Source organism: Hippoglossus stenolepis, chromosome 23 (genome assembly GCF_022539355.2).
Source record: "Hippoglossus stenolepis isolate QCI-W04-F060 chromosome 23, HSTE1.2, whole genome shotgun sequence".
Taxonomy (NCBI): domain Eukaryota; kingdom Metazoa; phylum Chordata; class Actinopteri; order Pleuronectiformes; family Pleuronectidae; genus Hippoglossus; species Hippoglossus stenolepis.
In genome coordinates, this window is record NC_061505.1 from 10,173,173 (window position 1) to 10,193,621 (window position 20,449).

The 20,449-nt window shown below is 43.4% G+C and overlaps 1 protein-coding gene across 1 annotated transcript in view; it reads left to right on the top strand.

The window, feature by feature from the left end:
* Positions 1-5,192: 5,192 nt before the first annotated feature.
* Positions 5,193-20,449, top strand: part of plcb3 (phospholipase C, beta 3 (phosphatidylinositol-specific)) — a 44,300-nt gene continuing 29,043 nt past the window's right edge. The window contains exons 1-2 of the mRNA XM_035148762.2: positions 5,193-5,829; positions 17,546-17,632. Coding sequence (XP_035004653.1) covers positions 5,731-5,829; positions 17,546-17,632 — 186 coding nt within the window. The 5' untranslated portion in view covers positions 5,193-5,730. The remainder of the gene's footprint in view (positions 5,830-17,545; positions 17,633-20,449) is intronic.

Sequence of the window (20,449 nt, forward strand, 5' to 3'; positions counted from 1 at the left end):
AAGAATAAGATGATATTTATTTTGTCATTACAGAAACACTTTTCCTCTCCTCTAATACACCTGAGGAGACCACGCAGCACCTCTGCAGATTCACTGATAACAGAAGATGACTGGAACCAGGCTCGGAGTCAGGGAGAGGCCACACACATGGTTACCTAACACACCACCAGCTGGAGGGGTGCCAGGGAGGAGGACGAAAGATTCTCTACATTTATAAGTTAGTTTCCGACAAAAATACACTGCTCAGACGCACTAAACAACTGCCTGGCAAATCATATCAACTCTAAATCTAGCTGTTTGCTTGTGGACAATTCGCCAAAATTGCCCCACTGTGCTCCAATAAAACACTGAAGGCTTTGAGAGAGAAACGTGTTGATCCTCAAATGATATAAAAAGCGGTATAGTGGTTAGTTTCATTTCTGCAGCAGCCGTGAATAGACCTTTGCACCTGTTTCAGTGATATTTAGCAGGTGAACACACCTCTACAGTGTTGGACTGACATTTCATTAACTGTGAGATTAATGAGCGTCTGTCAAATCCTGTCAAGTCCTTCCTGCTCTGCTGGAACGTCTGCTACCAAAGACACTCTCTCTGTCGGAGTAGGCCTAAAGCAGACACTGAAAGTTATGTGATTATAGAAAGAAAATCAAAGAATCATATTGAAACACCGGCTCCTCAGAAAATGTCAATGTGGAGGCTCTAAAGACACAGATGAACAGTGACCTGATAATGTTGAAACACATGAAGTTCAAACACACAGAGAATATAATTAATCATGTTCTACGTCAAACCCTGAAAAGGTAAAATAAGGATAATACAGTTAAATTTGATTTACAACAGTATCATGAAACTATTATAATTGCAATTAAATATTCTAATGAAATATTAGACCTCCACAGACGTCTTGCGGAGGGCACCACAATGGGCCTCACTGAAACAAAACAAACTCTGTAAAACTAGAGTGGCTCTCAGCAGAGTGCCTCCCTCTGCCACGGCCCAACAGTCCCCTTATGAGACCACATTTAAAATCACTAGATCGAGATTTTTATTTGGATCCACAACAAATTTCTCCTGAATATCAGTCCCCATAAACATGCCTGATTCTTTTCATCAAGACCCATGAATTATTCTCTGGAGGAATGCTCACGATATCACAATGTATAAGAAAGTTACAATCCACAAAACGGAATGGAAACCGGAATGAAACATTTCATTCACTTTTGCAAACACGCTTAACACAGGTTTCTACTGGTGATAAGTGTACACACACACACACACACACACACACACACACACACACACACACACACACACACACACACACACACACACACACACACACACACAGGTGGGTTACACCCCCAGTGTGCTTGCAGCAGCTAAAACTGGCTAAATCCACATTCCTGATGATTGCACAATCCAGCCAGCTCTGAATGCAGGGGATGTAGTGAAAGGATATAACCACCAGAGAGCAGCATAGGATTGTGATGCAGCCACACAGAGGCAGCTGAGCAGTAAAAGCCAAATGGTCGATATTAAGTGATTCAGTTGTGGAAAAGACTAAAGTGATTTGGACAAAGTTGACAGTAATGAATGGTTCTCTCATGAAAGTTAATCGTGTTTTTAGGGTCATATCCGTCCGATTCGTCCTCTGGTTCAAACTGGAACCAACATTTTGCCTGCATGATGCCCACATGACAGTTTTTCTTCCCAACACATTGACACTAACCCCGAGATGTTAAGGAGACAGATGGGTCCCGTCTCCAGTGACCTGTCAGTGATTCCAGGTTGACATCTCAGGAGTAATCTGATGAAGTTTTTTTTTTGCTACTGTTGACTGAGTCAGGCCGTTCCCATTAAAGCTAGTGTGTGCGTGTGCGTGTGCGAGTGCGTGTGCGTGTGCGTGTGTGTGTGTGTGTGTGTGTGTGTGGAGAGACGGGGCAGTGAATATGCCTCTGTGTCTGTATACAATGTGTCTTTGTGAGTCCCTGGCTTTGCGTCGGAGAGAAAGATCTGGCTGTTACTCAAGAGAGAGAGAGAGAGATAGAGAAAGAGGGAAGGAGACAGATATTGAAGGGAGGGAGGAGGGGTTTGAGGTCTTCTCTTTTCCCTGTGTCTCCGTCCCTCACTTCCTTCCAAGTTTAACCTCTGTGCTCCCCTGCTTTTGTCTCCTATTCAAACAGAGTACGAGTCCTTTTTTTCTGAGCTTACTCTTCTTCTAAACTCCTTCCTCCTTCTCTTCACCTCTGCTTTCACTTTTTCTTTCATTCCTCCTCACCTTTAATTCAAACACTTAGATTTTCCCTGTGTACAAAACAGTCGAAATAAAGTGGATTCCTCGCTGCAGTGAACCACAGCCTGACCATGATTAGATCTCATATTCATTCCAGTGTGGTTTGTTTTTCTGTTTAATGATACTTCCTTTAGCTCTACTTGTCCTCTTTCTCTCCCTTTCTCCTCAGCTCCATCCCCCTCTTTCCTCCTCCCACCCCACCCCCTCTCCTCACTACAGCTGAGTGAGAAATACATGGCAAAGTTCATTCATATCACGCATTTCACAACTGGTAGACTCAGCGTGCTTTCTGTTCAAATGCAATCAGCAACACGTGGCCTGCAATGCTCTGCTACAGCAAATCTGTGGGACAACGTGTACTGTTGCTACAAAATCTAGTATAATGTTCATCCTCACTCCATATTTATGCACATGAGCCACATTATGTCACAGAGGAGAGGGACACCTGTTGGAATGAGACACGGCAGGGGAAAAATACAGAGGAGGGACAGGGCTGGTTTAGATGTAGCAGAGATGAAATAGAGAGAGAGAGCTAAAGAAAGAATGTATTTGTCAAAAAAGAGAGAGAAGGTAAGAGTGGTGTGAGTGGAGGACAGAGGCAGTGCCTAATGACACCACAGGTGCCTGCACTTCAGATACAACCCAACATAGTGTGTCTCTGTGTGTGTGCGTGTGAGTGTGTGTGCGTGTGCGTGTGCGTGCATCTCATTATGCACCGGAGAAACACAATATCCCAGCTTTATGCATGTGTGCCGCTTCGTTGAAAGTATGCATATGCATGTTTCCATCTTGTTTTTGTTTGTTGTTACCTGAGAGGTTGTGTGCCTGTGCGTGTCTGTGCCTGTGGTTTGTCGAGATCAGATTAATCAGCGAGTCTACTGGGACTCAGTTACAGCTCAGTTATCCCCAAACACACACGTAAGCACACAAACTGCTCTGCTGCTAAACTGTTAATGTATCTTCCACCTCCTGAGGGTCCAGCAGGACTACGGCACTTCCTTCACACAAATATGAACGTGTGTGTGTGTACAGTGAATAATTTCTGATTGATTCCTGTGCATTGTTTTATTATTTCCTCCTGCACTCTATGGTTTTGATCAAGGAAAAACCAACAGTAAGTCCCTCCATCAGTCAGTCAGCAGGCTGCAGCATAGCAGACATTCCTGCTGGGTGTAGTTAGGGGAGTCGGAGAAGGAGAGCGGTTGCCAAAAAATCTGTTGCTCCATAGTGATTTTTTTTTTCTTTATGAGAAGCCCAAGTTGTAATGTTGCTTGGCAGTGGGATTTGGACAGGATTGGACTGTAGCTTTGGAACCTCCTTAGCTCTCACGCTTCTTAAAATCATGATCCGCTGCTACTGACACGGGCGGAAAGTTACCTGATGACTTCCTCGGGATGACTTCCTGAGAGCCTCTAGTCTAGATGATTTCCTCTTTATATAATTCAGATTTCACATCATCATTCATACAATATGACTTTAATCTCACAATCTGGCTGCCGGAGTAGCCCTAGCACTTACGGCCTGTCGCTTTGAAATGAACTCTAAGCAGATTAGCGCTTTCCAATAACTGTGATAACGGCTAACATATTTTTTAATAACATTACCGACTGCAGCAGTAATCTGTCACTGTCAGCACCAGGGAAAACAACTCAAAGCAATTAAAGGTGATTCAAAGACTTAAAGGAGCCCTTTGATTACGCTCCTGCACAGTCCAAGAAGAGCGGATATAATGCGCCAATGGTTAGCAACAGTTCCCACCAATCTCCTCCATGTTAGCAGATGGGACATGGGCTAAACTCAAAAGTGAGAGAACGTCAAATACATTTTCCTTAAAGATGATTTCGGTCATTTAAGGTAGTTCTTTACACCCTGATGTATGTCCAAGTGTTGTGAATGTGAGTGAAACGTCATGATTGACAGCTGAGACTGCCTCATGATTGGTCGAGTGCGCCATCGCTCGGTCGCGACTGTACAGACTCTGGCTCCAATCGAGCAAGATGGAAGCGTTCATGTCCGGGATATTTTGGCTTCAATTCTGGACAGTGGGAGGAAGCGGAAACTCGACGTCAATCTTTATATACAGCCTACACTTGAGTTTCATATCTGCTGAAGGCTGTGGTGCCCAAGGGCTCGTCAAATAGGCAACCCCCAGGTTTTAAAGGTCAGGTTACTCTTGATGGACACTATTGCTCAGCTGTAGCTATAATGTCTTCTGCAGGTCTGAAGGAAGTTTTTCAAAGTTAAAAAGATTACCCTAGTTGTGTAATACAGTTGAGACAAAAATGTTTCATCAGAAGTTATTTGCTGAAAAGCCTGTTTTACACATGGAGGTTTATTCAGGTAAAACCAGCGATAACAATGTGTGCCACAGAAAGGGTAACACAAACTCTTAGCTTACGTTACAGGTCGGGTTCAGACACAATAAACAGACTCAGTTAGTTTTCTCTTGGGATTGTTCATGCTCGGAATGAAAAATGGGTCCCACGCCACACTTTACCATGGAAGTAGGGTCTAATGAAAGATGCATGATGGGAAGTGTGGGAGCTGACCAAAAGTCAGGATATTCTGACCTCTGCTGCTTTAATATTGACTTTTTCCAAAGTTTCCTGGAATTCCCCTAACGTTATGGAAGTACAAATGTTAATTTACTGGCTCAACCCTTTAAGTTCCAGCTCACCGTTTGATTGCATTTGGAAAAGTGTGTGCAGAAATTTAACAAATTTGACACATGTGCCCACTGCAGTATCATGTTCATATTAGTTGTCAGTGTAAATCTGAGAAGACAGACAAGCAGGCAGGCAGAGGACTGAACTAAAACACACCCCTTCTTCACAAACTCTGACAACCCTCCTCCTCCTCCTCCTCCTTTCTCATTCACTCAGCTCAATCTGACGCCGTCTCTCTTTCTCTTTCTCTCTCGCTCTCCTCTTGGAATCTTCTCCGTTTTTCCCCCCCTTCGCAGAAAACATGCAGGGAGGAGAGGAGGAGGAGAAAAGAGAGTGAGGAAGCGGAGAAAGTTGGTAGGGGAGAGGAACAGATGGGAGGAAGGAAGGACAGGATCGCTTGAGTGTCGCGACTGATGAATAAACAAATATATGAATCAAAGCCTAGAATAAAAGGGGAGTTATAGGCGCGCCGCCGCGGTGCGTGGACGCGGACAAGATAGCGGCGGTGCGCGCTGGAGCAGCCGAGTCCTCAGTGGGTCTGACTCCTCATGTTCTCCGAACTCTCGGCGAGGCTCCCTCAACTTTTCGGTGTCTGAAGAACTTTCCCCCTGCGCCTCCGCGTCCCTGCCAGCACCCTCTCCCCGGAAAAGAAGACACAAGGACGCCGGCGGAGGCAGGAAGGAAGAGAGGAGCTTCTGTGTTCCCTCCGAGGAGTCCAGCTCGCCGCAGCCGGAGTTTAGGCGTCGGCGCCCGGGCAGGCAGTCCCTCGCCATGGCCGGGGCCAAGCCGGGAGTCCACGCGCTGCAGCTGAAGCCCGTGTGCGTCCACGAAACGCTGAAGAAAGGAGGGAAGTTCATCAAGTGGGACGAGGTGAGGGGGGACATGTTTGGAACCGGTCCTGAGCTCAGAAAACAAAGGGTTTACTTTATTGAAACAAGCCAGAGTGTTGTTTATTGATCCAGAAGTGCCCCAGCCTTTGATTCAAATGCAACATGAGGCGTGACAGCCTGTTTCTGACAGTTTAGGCCCGGTGTTGTGAAGTGACACGCGAGATCCGTGCGTGCGTGCGTGTGCGTGAGTGAGTGAGAGATGAGTGCGTGAGTGAGAGATGAGTGCGTGCGGTGTGCAGGTGTGTGTGTGTGTGCGCACTCGCAACCCTGCCTCGAATACAGGTGCCCCAGTGTGTGTGTGTGTGTGTGTGTGTGTGTGTTTTTTAATCAGATACTCCAGTAGAATTCCTCTGTAGTTGCCAGCAGCAGTGCTTCAATGTGTTGTATTGTGTTGCGTTCTTGTCAAGCCGGTTTTCTTCAGGCTCAGGTTGAGCTCCCACACTCTCCTTTCTTTCTCTTCTCATCTGTCCTTCTGGGTTTGTGCCTCCATTCCTTGGTGGACTATGGAGAGTATAGATAACACCTCTTCAACTGGGTATGAGGAAAAGTCTGTGTTTATGGCACAAGCACAGAAATGTCACCTACTTTTTTATAAACTTAATGAACTTGTTCACACCTACACCGAGGTTTTAATTGTTTGTACTTTGCTCTACTGTTCCTTCCGCGTTTTGCTTCAGAAGCTGTCCAGCAACCCTGGCATTCACTTGCCTGTGTCATTCACCATAATAAAGCTGGTGAGATCTTTTCCCAGTATAAACACTGACCTTGTCAGGACCAGTAGACCTCACAGGGACCAAAGCTTGGTAATAATAATAATAATTTTGTATTTCATCTTTCAAACCAACCGCTGCACAACGAGGTCAAATAGATAAATCCAATAATACAAAACAACAAAAGCAACAGGCAAAAATAATATAGAATTTAAAAAAATTCAGACAGCGAGTGATATAATCTAAAATCAAGGACAGAAAAAACAATAATAAAACAGCATTTAAAATGAATGGCAATAAAAAAATGATCAAAGATACAATATTATCATAAAACAACAACAATGAAGTGAACGCCATTCGGTAAAAGTAAGTAATGAGGCAAAAGTTAAGGTTAATGTTAGGGATACGGTTTTGGTTTGGCTGTCCACAATGAATGGAAGTCAATGCAGTGTCGTAACAAGGGTGTGTGTGTGTGTGTGTGTGTGTGTGTGTGTGTGTGTGTGTGTGTGTGTGTGTGTGTGTGTGTGTGTGTGTGTGTGTGTGTGTGTGTGTGTGTGTGTGTGTGTGTGTGTGTGTGTGTTGCACAGATAGGGCACAAGGCCATTCTGCCCTCTTCTCCACAGAGAAAGTAGGTGTGTGTGTCCATCAATGATTAACTCCGAGGCTGATGAACTCTAACTGGAGGCCTGTGTCTTCCATTTGGAAACCCTTGTTGTGGATTTACAACAGAGATGCATCCAAGATGTGCGTGCCAGCGAGTGTTCATGTGTGTGGATCATCACAATCCTTCAGGGAGAGGTCTGTGTACTTCTAATAAAGGTGTTACCATAACTTTGCAGATATCTGGTCAGGTGATTTGTTTACACTTGCGCGCCCACAAAACACACAGACGTTCAAACTGCTGCCAAGGGCCATTAAGAAATGGACAACTTAAGTACTTGGAAGTAAATAACTTCTCAGCAACAGAGCCCCACACATTGCAATAATGACGTGAATGCGCATGTGTCTGCACTAGTGTGTATGTCTGGCCTCCAAAGAAGGGTCTTGTCACGCAAACAGTGAATGCCATGTCCTTTTGATTTCCTTTCTCTCGCTCTCTCTATAACATGCACACCAGCTCTCTCTGTCTCCTCTCGCTCGCTCTCTCTCTCAAAGGGAATTCCCAGGAAATGGTTATGCTGGTGATTAAGTGTGTGAACACTTGAAAACATGTGCCATCTTTCTCCCCTTCTATCTTTCATCCCGTCTCCCACTTCTATTTGCCGTTTTTTCCTCTAGAACACACAAACGTTTTATGGAGGAGAGAGAGAGAGAGAGAGAGAGAGAGAGAGAGAGAGAGAGAGAGAGATCAGGGGAGGAGGAATCGTGGGAGAGATGAGAGAGAGGGAAAAAAAAAACACATTTGAGTCGGGCGGTAGATGCCAAAATGCTCCATTGTTGTATATGAAATAAAAAACCATGGCTGAGAAGATACAGATTTGATCTCCAGCCAGTTGGTTCTTTACTCTCCTCGAGCTGAAGTGAAAGGTGCAGTTCATTCAGTGCAGTTATCCTGCTCCAGGAGATCAGATTCACATCCTCTATAAATTCTCAATGTGACTGAAAACACTGCTTCTGCTTGGCCTGAACTTAGAGTAAACTGTACGGTCCACAGTGTGGTAGACGTGCTGCCATTGAGATTATTATCTCACTCTTACATCCTCAGTAGTGGTAAAGCATTTAGTTATCAGGGCTATGGATTTTGATCAAAGAAATCTAACTGAGGCTTGATATTTTACAGTTAATCCAAAATCTTTATTATAGATAAACATAAATAAAACATTAAATATATTATGAGTATTTCACTATGAGCTGAACAAAACAAACAACTAGAAGAGGCAAGTTCTCATTTCTGATATTTTATGGACTCAGCAGTTTCTTTACCTGATATTCAAGATGCATTGATTACCTGATCAAACTGTGATCTAGTAAAACCCTTAGAGGAGGAGTGTTTGTGTAGGAGTAAGTTCGGAGGTGAATGTTGTGATGGGAACAGAGTGGTTATTTTAGATAATCCCCGATGGGCTATTGTCACAAAATCTTGGTATGTTCCTTTAAGGACTTGGCAAAGTGAGAAAAAGAATTAGGACACACACACACACACACACACACACACACACACACACACACACACACACACACACACACACACACACACACACACACACACACACCAACCAACCAGAGGGTGCCTCAGGCCAGTGCTGTTTGTTTACATGAAAACCCGACTTTTGACCCCATCCCTCTCTTTCCCCCTCTTTCCCCCTCTTCCCCATCACTATGTCTGTCTTCCACGTGGCTTTATTCCTTCATCTCCTGTCCTCCACCTCCTTTCCTCTTGTCCCTTTATAAATCATGCTCTCTTTTTTCCTTCCTTCATTCATCCTCCTCTTCTCCCGTTGCCCATACTCGTCTATCATCCAGCAGCCTCTGTCGTCTCTTCCCCTTCTTATCTGCTGGTCTCACAACAAAACCTCTGTTTCTCAATGGCCTTGGGAATTCTACTGTAGGACCATCAACTGACACATGCACACGCTCACACATAGTGACTCATGTAGGGGGGAGTAGGAATGCAGTCTAAATTGACCCTCTTTCTCCTGCGCTCCGGCTTGTGTACACATGTGTGCTCGTATGCATGCGTGTGTGCGTGTGTGGTTGTTTTGTTCTGGGTGTGTGTTTCAACGTTGAACGACTTCCTGTTGGAGCTTGTTGCGAGGCTCCGGAGCCCAACCATTTCCCTCCCTCCCTCAGCCGCTGCCGCTCCGCCCCGCCCTCTGCGGCCTCGGCCACAATTCAATTTAGACAAATTCCGACTGGAATTCAGTTAAAATTCCTCCTAAACAACCAATTAAACAAACACAGACAGACAGTTTGTCTACAGAGCAGCCTGGCTCTCTGTCAAACGTGCCTCGCAGTGCTTTGATACGAATCTTAAAAAGTACACAGAAGTCAAATAAATAATCACCCTAACCGATAGCGTTAACATTTGCCTGCTTTGCCGAGTGTTTGCATTATTATTATACAGTCTGAGACCACTTTTCCATTCAGAGCCACTGTGTGCAAAGCTGCTGTGCTGAGCATTGTGCAGGAAGGTTCTATCAAACCAAGCACTTTATATTCACTTTCTTTGCAGTAATAAAACAAAAGGAGACTCCTACCCCCCCCCCTCCACATTTCTGTACATGATTTGTTTACGTTCAGTTTGCACAATTACAAGGAAAAAAAGGGGGTTTTGAATAGAGTCGCCCAGCCTCACAAGCTGCTCATTAATTTGATGGAGCTCTGGGAATCGAACATCTTTTTGAGATTAGAGGTTTTGGCACCGCTGCAGCTCCCCTGTAACGTAAGCGAAACATGACAGACCATAAAATGTCAAATTTCAGGCTTGTTTCCTGTCATTTGGCTGCGATTGTTTCGTCAGGACCTCAGAAAAGGAAGATCCAGGCTACACCTGAGGACGCTGGGGATATTGCCATTGTGCACCAGTGTTTATCAGTGGCGTGTTGTCAAACCAGACCGACGGTAAACACTTCCCCCTTTTCACGAATGACCTGAAGGCGTTTTCTGAGCTGCTGTTTTCATTACCCCCATCAAATCTAAAAGATGAATAAGCACGTTTGTGTATCGGACGACAGCCACGAGCTCCCAAGCTGCACTTTGTCCCCTCTGGGCTCAGGAGGACATTTTTATATCAGAGGGAAATATCTCCACACTGCTGCCAGGTTGTTGAATGAGTCGAAGTGACACAGGCCTCTGTCAGCTCCTCTCCACAGTCAGATGTGTGTTACAGCAAATTTCAACTGGGAAGCTGTAGGCGTTTGAAGGGACGATTGTTTTTTTACAAACAGCAATTTAAACAAACTATCAGAACTAAGATGAAACCCATTTTCTTCCCAAAAAGGAGATGTTTTTCTTCGCTTTGAACTCCTCCATGCTAGCGTTTCACTGGGGTGCTGTGAAATAACCCCCTTCCACCAACTCATGATTGTCCCCTAAGGCCTTGAGCTGGACTGAGTCGCTGAAGTTTGCTGATTTATGTCAGAAAATTCCAAAATGACTTATCAGTGCTTGTTATATGTCAGAAAATGGTGGTGAATGTTGATAAGTTTGCGAAAAAGCGCAGCGAATTGAACTGAGACAACGTGAGGTCGTATTTGTTTTTAAATGTGCAATTCTGGACAGATAACACAGCGTTGGCGTGCAAAGACCTTTACACATCCCTTATACCCTCTTACAAATGTTCTTCCTGTATATTTTGTCGTCTGCATGTTGGGACGTGTTGAGCAGCTGCTTATTTGCTGTCTTATTTTTTTCACTTATGGCCTCCAACGATACAGACACTGCAGCAGCCTCGAAGGATCACGAGCAGGGAACAATAACCAACTCTGCACTGTTCACGTGTTCGCATTTATTACGTGCACTAAATTTGATATATGAGAGTCCCAACACAAGGCAAGAAGATTTCATAACAGCTTGGAAAGCACTTTACACCTAGAAACGTGACAGCCCATTTTTCAAAAGGAAAATGTCTCTTTCCTTAGAAATGGATCTCTGTCGTAAGTAGATGTGCTTTGTCATTTAGACCTTTTACAGGAAAGCACAATGGGCTCCGCTTTCATTCCGATTGTGCATGTGAGCTGGTGTTTTTATAAACTGGATAGCTTAGTTCCAAGTTAGATACACAGAAGAAACGATGTCTAAGAGATGAGAAAGAGGAGGAGGAGGAAGGAGAAAGCTCGGGCTTCTGCGAAGTTGTGACACCATGCCGAGAAACACCGCTGACATCCTGACAGAGTGGTGAGAAGCGAGGGAGGGATGGAGGGAGGGAGAGGAGAGAGGTGGGAGGTCAACCACAGCCACATGTGAAGTGTGGGCCTGACATCTGGACGGCTCCATCTCCGCTCCGGCTCTGTTCGCAATTTCACCTCAATTTACTACACATGTAGCCTTATTGGACGTGTGTAACCTACATGAAATCATTGTCATCTATCCACCACTCTCTCATCGTCTCTGTGCTCGTGTCTGTCTGCTTCCCGTCTGTTTCGATTCGCTTCCTGTTTGACTTTTGGTTCCCTTTCTGGTTTGCTCTGACCTGCTTTTGTTTAAGCTGTGAAATAAACCCCCCCTTGTGTTAAGAATTACAAAAGATGAGATTTGTATCATGTATCAGGTTTTAATAAGGTGCAGCAGCTTGGTTGGTATTCGTCCTGTCAGTTGAGGTTGTCAGCCTTTGTCACTCCATGTTTCCTCTTCGTTTAGACAGAAAAAAAAAAGAGAATTTAATCAACGCGTAAGATTGTAGAAAGGCAAAAAAGGAGCGAGGCTGTTTGGAAAAATGTGAAAGAAATACGCAGGGGTGGTAGGAAATAAACTACAACTTGGGCGCTCTCTCACCTCGCTGACTTGCCAACTTTTACCCGGGTGTCATGTTTCCATCACTGCCGATCGGAGCCGATTAAAACCTGTGTCTACAGAATCATTTGACCTGGGAGTGAATGCCAATTGTATCCATTCCCATTGCAGACAAAAGCCAGATGTTAGTGGATGTTAGTGGGTTCTTTGACCAGTGGATGAGGGCCAGTGTGCCACAATGCAGAGGTGCAATTCAATTTTTTTGGGGGGGGGATTTTTCACTATTTTTGAATCATAATGACAGATTTCTTTGTGAAAAATTCCAAATCTAATTTGTTGCTTTTCTTTGACCAGGCGCATTTTATTCATTCTTAACACTCAGTTTTGCTATACCATCCAGTAACACTTCAAATTCAATTTAAAATTCAAAGCAGGCAAATGTTTCTTCTGACTTTTATCTCCCTCCTTGTGATGCACTAGCTAATAAGTGTGAGATTGATCAGGAAGGCTCAGCGTTCACCATGCGGAGACGATAATATTGCACAACAAAGTTTCCTGGGAATTTCTAACTCGGGCGTATTGTGACTTTGGAGCACAAATCAAAGTATCAGACTAAGAAAAAGGTAGGAGGTTGTAATTGCAGGGTATGTCTTTGATTACAGTTTATAGAGGGTGCCTTTTTGTATAATATTCTATAGCTATAGCGTTTTTCTCCCTCTCTGGCCCCACTCCTCACTCTTTCCTCTCCTCTCTCCAGAGTCCAAAGGTTACCTACTGTCATCAACTTTTACCATGTTGCCAAAGCAGCAGCTCAAACACCCTCGCATTGAGTGCACGCTGGCCTTCTTTTCACGCACACACACACACACAAACCACTCCCACAAGCTATCACTGAACACACACACACACACACACACACACACACACAGCAAGGCCGACCAAAGGTACACTTTGAGCGGTCACTTTTATCAGTTTCTCACTAATGGCTCTCTGACTGATAGTCTACTATATAACACACACGCACATCAATTTGTGTTGATGACAGGATGTAGGAAGAGAGAGATGTTTGTCTCTCTACATGTTTATGTTCTAATAGATTGTGATTTTCAAGAAGTCTCATTAAGTAGTGGCTGCCTGACCTCGGGTTCAGAGGGTGGTCTATCGACCGTGCATGTGTGTGAGACGTTGCGGTCGGGTAATGAGGCTCAGGGCATCTGGAGGGGGTCTGGAGTGGGAGACAATCAATCAATTAAGGAGAAAGAAGGTGATGGAGAGAGTGAGCTGACATGGAGAGGAAGAATGAAAGGAGAGAGGGAAGTGAGACTTCAGAAGGTGCCTACATATGGTGGTTAATTAGGGAGTGGGGTGAGGTCCAATTATAGACCATACCACCCACTCTCAAACAGAAAACACACCGTAGGGTGCATGTTCATGGTAAATAAGGTGTTTGCGTGTGCTAATGATTTCCTGTTAAGTTTTCTGACATTTTACACTTAATTTCAACTGCAAACTGAAGTGACCTTTTGTGTTCTAAAAGACACTTAATGTCTGTGTATCGTTTGTTTCAGTTGTCAGATCACAATAAAGGTAGAGAGGCGTAGGCTACTTGAGCCCATCCTTTTATAATTGTGCCTAAATTGTTGTTGCATTATTGCATGATTTATATATTTAATCAATCATTAAAAATGTATTGACTTAATTCAAAGAGTGTATAAATCTATCATAGACTTCTGTGTGTCAAAGGCGAAAGGCAACACTAGAAAGTAACTGGCAGGTATGTAAAACTCTGCAGGCGTGACATGCAAATATATGGAGTCATGCTGGTGTATGTGTCCTCATCCCTACGGCCACAGAGCTGTATGGGTGATGTTATATTACTGGTCACATGAGTCTGTAGATCACAGTCCTCTGGGTAAGTGTTTGTGGGTCCGGTTCCACTGGAATTCCCCATCTAAGTGTTATGAAAGTATCGACACTGGATATATAGCCAGTCGGTCCAGTCAATTTTAATTTTACAGCTCTAAGTCAAACCCCATGTGATCCCAGGACTCTTTTAATATAGGAGAAGGTCTAGAATGCATTTTATTACATTATTATTTACAGAAACTCAAAATGGCTCCACGAGCAATTAAGCTCTGACTGATAGTGTCAAGGAAAACATTTCCTTTTTAACAGGAAGAAGCCTCGAGCAGAAACGGGCTTGGGCGGCCATCTGCCTCGCCCGGCGCAGTTGAGAAGGATAGTGATACATGTAAATACTGTATATTATAATAATCAATAAACACTGTTTAAATGGCAGTATCTAATTCCGACTTTTGTCTTAATCAAGTTATATAGAATATTGTTGTCACTGTAAACATGCTTGGCAACCTGCTCAGGTAGATTATGAGACCCTATGTATGGTGAACACTGTGTTCCAGTTATAGCCAGCGCTGCAGGACAGCTGTCAACTCTGTGTGTGCAGGAGCAGACAAAAATACAAACACTATAAATTGATAAAGAATATTCACACTTCTCATGCCCTGTATTTGTTACTAATGCACTTGTACATGTAGGCCAAATATTGGATAGAGCTAATATTTGCTCCTCTGGGCTGTCTATGAAAGGACGTTTTTGCAGGAAAAGCCACTCACAAATCCTAAATTATTATTAAAACACATACAGGCATTTGTTCCAGTGTTTCCAGAAACAAGAGGAAACCTTGTGTCACCCTGTCGAGGCTCACTTGAGGCCATTATGATGACATTTGAACATTCACATCGTCATCACATAAATCATCCCTGAGGATATGTTCCAGATATTTGAATTTGTTCAACACTGTGAGTGAGTGTGCGGTTCAACATAAAAAAAATGATCAGAACAAAATGTATATGCGATGAATTTCTCATAACCACATGTGGGGCTTTCATCAATCTCCAGGTGAACTCCAGTGTTGAATCTGAAGTGAGGCTTTAATATTGTAGTAGAATTCAGTGCAGTGTGTGGATCTACAGTTACAGGTCTTGACATTTACCAGGTACCAACAACACATGTCTGGTTTGAATGGGTTAAACTCTGGGTTGAAAGCGTTTTCATTATCATGCAGTTAAAACAGGATTTCATGGGATGTGTTTCTCTGGCGAACGTGACCTTATGACCTCCATGTTTCTTGCTATAGATTTAAATGTAATTCTTCTGTTTACAAGCTGTAAATAATTGAAGTTGAATGGAAACTGGCCTGTTGAATGGATTAGGTAAATTCAATTTGCCAGAGGAATGTGCATAATGTAGCCCAAACCATTTTGTGCATGTAGCATTTACTACCCAGTAGTTCCAAACCAGGACTACCAAGCCAGGTATGATGATATGCAGATGTTTTGCTGTTTATGCATTTGATAAAAAGCACAGTTATCTCTGCATATAAGGTTTTGTAGCTGGTTCTGTTTGTATCACTTTGGAAGTGGGAACATCTGCACTATTTGCAGTTCCTATTGTGTGCACTTCTGTTGTCTCAGGGAATTAAACCTTGCCGACGCAAGATAAACAGACACGAGCCAATGCGGCTGCAGATTTACGAGCTTGGGTTTCACTGGTTTCAGGTTTGGGAGATCTGTTCGGCGCTGACATCTGACATCAGGTCACAGCCGTGAGATAATCACAGCATGAAATTGGAGTTGGCCAGTTTTCCACTGGTTCCAGCAAGTGAGCCCTCCTCACAAGCTCAGTCATTTACAGTAGCTTCCCAGTCGACCACACGTTTGAAGTTCTGCCGACATTGCATCACTGGGTTTTTTATACGAAAGCATCTTTGTAACTTCACTGTTGTTTGTGCTGCCGAGTCACGTGTCAAATTAGACTCTGTGTTTATAAAGTTGAACCGAAGACTTGAACTGCACGCATGTCTTCTTCTACCCCTGACCTTTTGTTTCTCTTTCTTTTTCAACCCTCACCCTTTCTTCAAACTCAACTCCTCTCCATCTTCTTCCCATCCTCTCTTCTTTTTCCTTTTTTCTTTTCCTCATCCTAATCCTCCCGCAAACCTTTTCTGTGTTAGCAAACCTCGGAGCCTAAACCTAAGGTACGTTCAAACTTTCCCAGGAAATGGAACAGAGGTTAAAACCATGGGGACTTCTTTTAGGCATAAGTCAGACATTTTGTTTGTTTGTTGGAGAAACAGATAAGTATCATTTGTTTGTATTCCTTAATGGTAGCATCAAGGCTGTAAAGTAGGGCAATAAATCAAATCAACTTTTATTTATATAGTGCCTAACGTTAAACTAAACAATACAACAATACAGCAATACAAAGAGCAATAAAATATATTGATAAAATACATAAAAATAGAATGAAGAATAGGATTAAATACAATAACAAAACAAAATCTAACAACAAGCACTTTCGAAAGCACACAAATGAGTTAGTATGACATCAATTTACTTGACATCATTTTGATTAGGTTAAACAACTAAGAATGCTTTTGGTTTGTTTTACATACAACTCCCATTTATGGCATGATTATTAACAATCACTAGATATTTGTATCAGGTAATTTAAGCCTTGATTATTATTTCATGCGGATGATAACAATTTTAAATGGTCATGTTTTAAAACGTGAAGCTATGACCATTTGTACATCAGCTTTGTTGAAACCATGTGATCCTCATCCAGCCCACATCACATAAGAGTTAGTGTGAGTGTGTGCTCAGTGGTGCGATGTTTGTGTGTAGCGTTCTCCTCAACCTTTCTCTTCTGGTAGTATGTTTTGGTGGTTACGTGGGCTGCCAGACACGACCTTTCTCACTTTTTCCATCAGATGTTGTTGATGATGATGCTTCATGACGACATGTGCTCATGAGTCATCTGTCGCTGTAATAAGAAACTATCTGGAAAAGTCCGGACGATGTTTGCTGAACCAGAGTATGACTGCATAGCACTGTAATTACAGAGCCTGCGTGCGTGTGTGTGTCGTCATGGCTTCTTGTGTATGACTCCATGATGATGATGCTAATGACATGTTGATGCAGGCTGCTTTGCCATTATTATGCTGCACATGAATGAGAACTTCACCGTGGCCTAACTGTGAGTTCTGAAGCATCAAAACAGCTGCTGAACAACAGGTGCACACAAGCCCAGTATCCCTGTCTGTCTGTCTGTCTGTCTGCAATCCCATAATGATAAGGCCCCAGCCTCTGCTGTTATGAGTGACCTATTTCGCACCACGCTGTCTTTCAATATGGACACAGGAGACTTATAGATACATTTAGATGCACCACAGAGTAAGTTGAGGCTGTCACTAATTCAAAACTAGTTCAACCTCAATCTGTTGTGAAGGGAGTCAGTGCTTAAAGTAAAAGTATGGTTTCATACAACCTGGGAACCCCTCCCCTTTAAATGGATTGACAGAGGTTTACTTCTATCCTCAGTTTCTCCATATTTTGTACATCCCTATATTGAACTCACCAGGTTATTTGCATATAGACACATTGCAAAAACAGAAAAGTAGTCAGACGGGACAGAAACGTGTGTGTGTGAGGGAGAGTGGGGGATGTTTATCTGTCCGTTGGATGGATCTTGTGTATGCGTCCTTCTAACGGCTCTTTTTCTCTGGTCGTCTAGGAGCCAAACAGCGGGCATCCCACCCTGGTAACCCTGAAAGTTGACCCAGATGGATTCTTCCTCTACTGGACTGGAGGGTCCAACCTGGTAAGACACACACACACACACACACACACACACACACACACACACACACACACACACACACACACACACACACACACTGGTAGGTCTCAAAGTAGGCCGAGTATCTCACAAAGTAGACGAGATCAAATCTAAATGGATGGCTCTAAAGCAGACCACAGTGGGTTTTTAATGCGCCATGTTAAGTGCGGATATGTATATCACACTTGTTCTTTGTTTGCTTTAACTCTGCCACTTTTACCACACTCCATCTTCATCCGGCTGTTTGGTCTCTCCCTCCTCTCTCTTTGTGTCTTCTTGCCTCTTATTAGGATTTTATCAAGTCCATTAGTTCGGCCAATGTGGGTTTTATCAAGTTGTTTTCCACCCTCTCCTTGTTCCTGCTTCTCCCCTGATGTCTTTGTGGTCTTAATCCCTTTTTCCCCTCCATCTCTCTCAATCTGTTTATCTGTCCGTATATTTCCCATTAAGCATCCTTTCCTCCTCATCTTGTCCTCTCTTCGGCTTCGTAAGCCATTAGTGTGTTAATGTTTTTCGTTTTCATTTACTGAGGAGATGTAACCAGTCACCAGCATTTCCAGATTTTGATTGTTGTTGTGGTTGTGAAGTGCTATTAGATCTATTGAGTGTGTTTTATGACTAAGTATCTTTTATTACCACATTTTAATTGTCAATCTTGAGAAATTAGCAAAAGTTTTCATGAACAATATATCCATATATATATATATCTGTGTCTCTCATTATCTGTGGTAATATATATATGTGTGTGTGTGTGTGTGGGGGGGGGGGGCTTGGTCAGATCGAATGACATCACATAGCTGCTCAATTATCTCCCCATCTCACCCTCACACACACACACACACAGTCTCTCTCTTTATTTCTGGCTGTGTATTTATCCAAAAGGCACGTATGGAATGACCTGTTGATGTATGATAATATTTTGGAAGTGTGTGCAGGCGGCATGTTGTGTGCATGCGTTGATATATGTGGGCCAGAGCACACGTCACCCTGTCCGTCTGCACATGTGTCAGCATGTGTTCATGCATTCATATAACACACAGTCTTTAAATACTCATTTTATACTGAGATCGCGTGTGTGTGTGTGTGTGTGTGTGTGTGTGTGTGTGTGTGTGGTGTTACGATAATAGGCCATTAGTAGCCCGAGGTGCAATAGTGACACTGTTTAGCAGAGTCAATTGTCTTTTCATTATACTTGTTAGACGTCTCTACACTCTCACTGCAAACAGCTTTATTAAGGCACATTACTGGAAACGAGGTTGTTCACTTGTCACATCATGTATATATGACCAGTGTGTTATCTATGGAAACCGTCCGATACAGAAAGAGAACACAGCTCATCCTTAAGAGTTCTCGAGCAATATTTACCATCACTCCCCTCTAACGACCCCATGTTGGTGCACTCAAAACCTTTTTGTTTTTACACATGAACTCCTGAGAATGTCCACAGAACTGGGGCCAGACTTTCTCGGGAGTTTGTCTTCTACGTCTATGGCAACCTTTTTTAATCCTGAGATGTTTGTGTCCTTTTAGTTTTTCCAGTTTTGCGTCTGTCACGTGTCAGAAATGTCATCGACAGCCCAACTCGCTCAAGGACGATTATTCGGACATTATACAGTTTTGACTAAGGGGCTAACAGGGGAAACTCAGAAGAAAGTCTGCAGCCCGTCACTCGGACACTTGCCTTCTCACATACAGCCCCTCTGGAGAATGTCAGGGATTCAGTGCATGTCTGAAAGCAACTAAATTAGCGATTTTATTGAAAAGACGTCAGGTCTGGGCAGGAAACACAGAAACAGTCACCTTTTAACTAGACTGATTTGAAAGACGAAACGAAACGGCAAAACGTAACATTATATACCCGACAGTGCTCCCTCATTTGCCTTAGGTGCCACAATATTTGACTTTTCTTCCCCTGCTTTTCATCTATGTTAATGTTGGCACGACTCAGCTAGATTATGTTCACGATTCTTACCTCAGTAGTGGGAATGCAGCTCGCCGTCGGTCACTGCTGTAAAAAAATTTGAATGTGCCTCATAACATCCAGTAATCCAGTAATTGGAGGGAAATTGTGGGTATTTTATTCAAATGCTAAAAAAGACAGTGTATATATTGTTGCTTTAACGTTTTTTTATTCTCAGGCATTACTGTGGTGTTTTTGAACTGCGTTTCCCAGAGGTCACAAGTCAGTCAAGCAGTGTGGCTGTTTTCTTCAGCTTCTCTGTGTATTGAGTTTCTACAGTGACGCAAGTTTGAAACTGGACAGTAGACGTGGAAAACATGTCGCCCACAAAACCTCCTTTTGACGCTTCTCTGCACCGCTGTAAGATGAAAATAAGTGCACCCAACCATCTGTGGCTTTAGAGCGGTACTGTGTCAAAGAAAAGGGAAAATGAACACTGCTTCTCTAACAATAACTTTATTTATATAGCACCTTTCAAAACCAAAGTTACAAAGTGCTTTACCACGACAAAAGATGCAAGATTCACAGATTCTAACAGTCAAAATAGTATGAAATTGTTAAAGTAAGTCTTAAGAAGAGATTTAAAAGAATATACAGAGTTTGCCTGCCTGAGATCTCCAGGCAGGGAGTTGCAGAGTTGAGGAGCCTGGACAGCGAAGGCCGGCTCACCTCCAGTGATCAGTCAAGATTTTGTAAACAATAGTAGGGCCCTGTTGGAGGATCTCAGGCAGTGTTCATGGTCATGGGGGGTTAACGAATCACATGTATAGGCAGGAGCCCGGCCATTCAAAGCTTCAAAAACATCAATCCTAAAACTCACAGGTAGCCAGTGGAGAGCA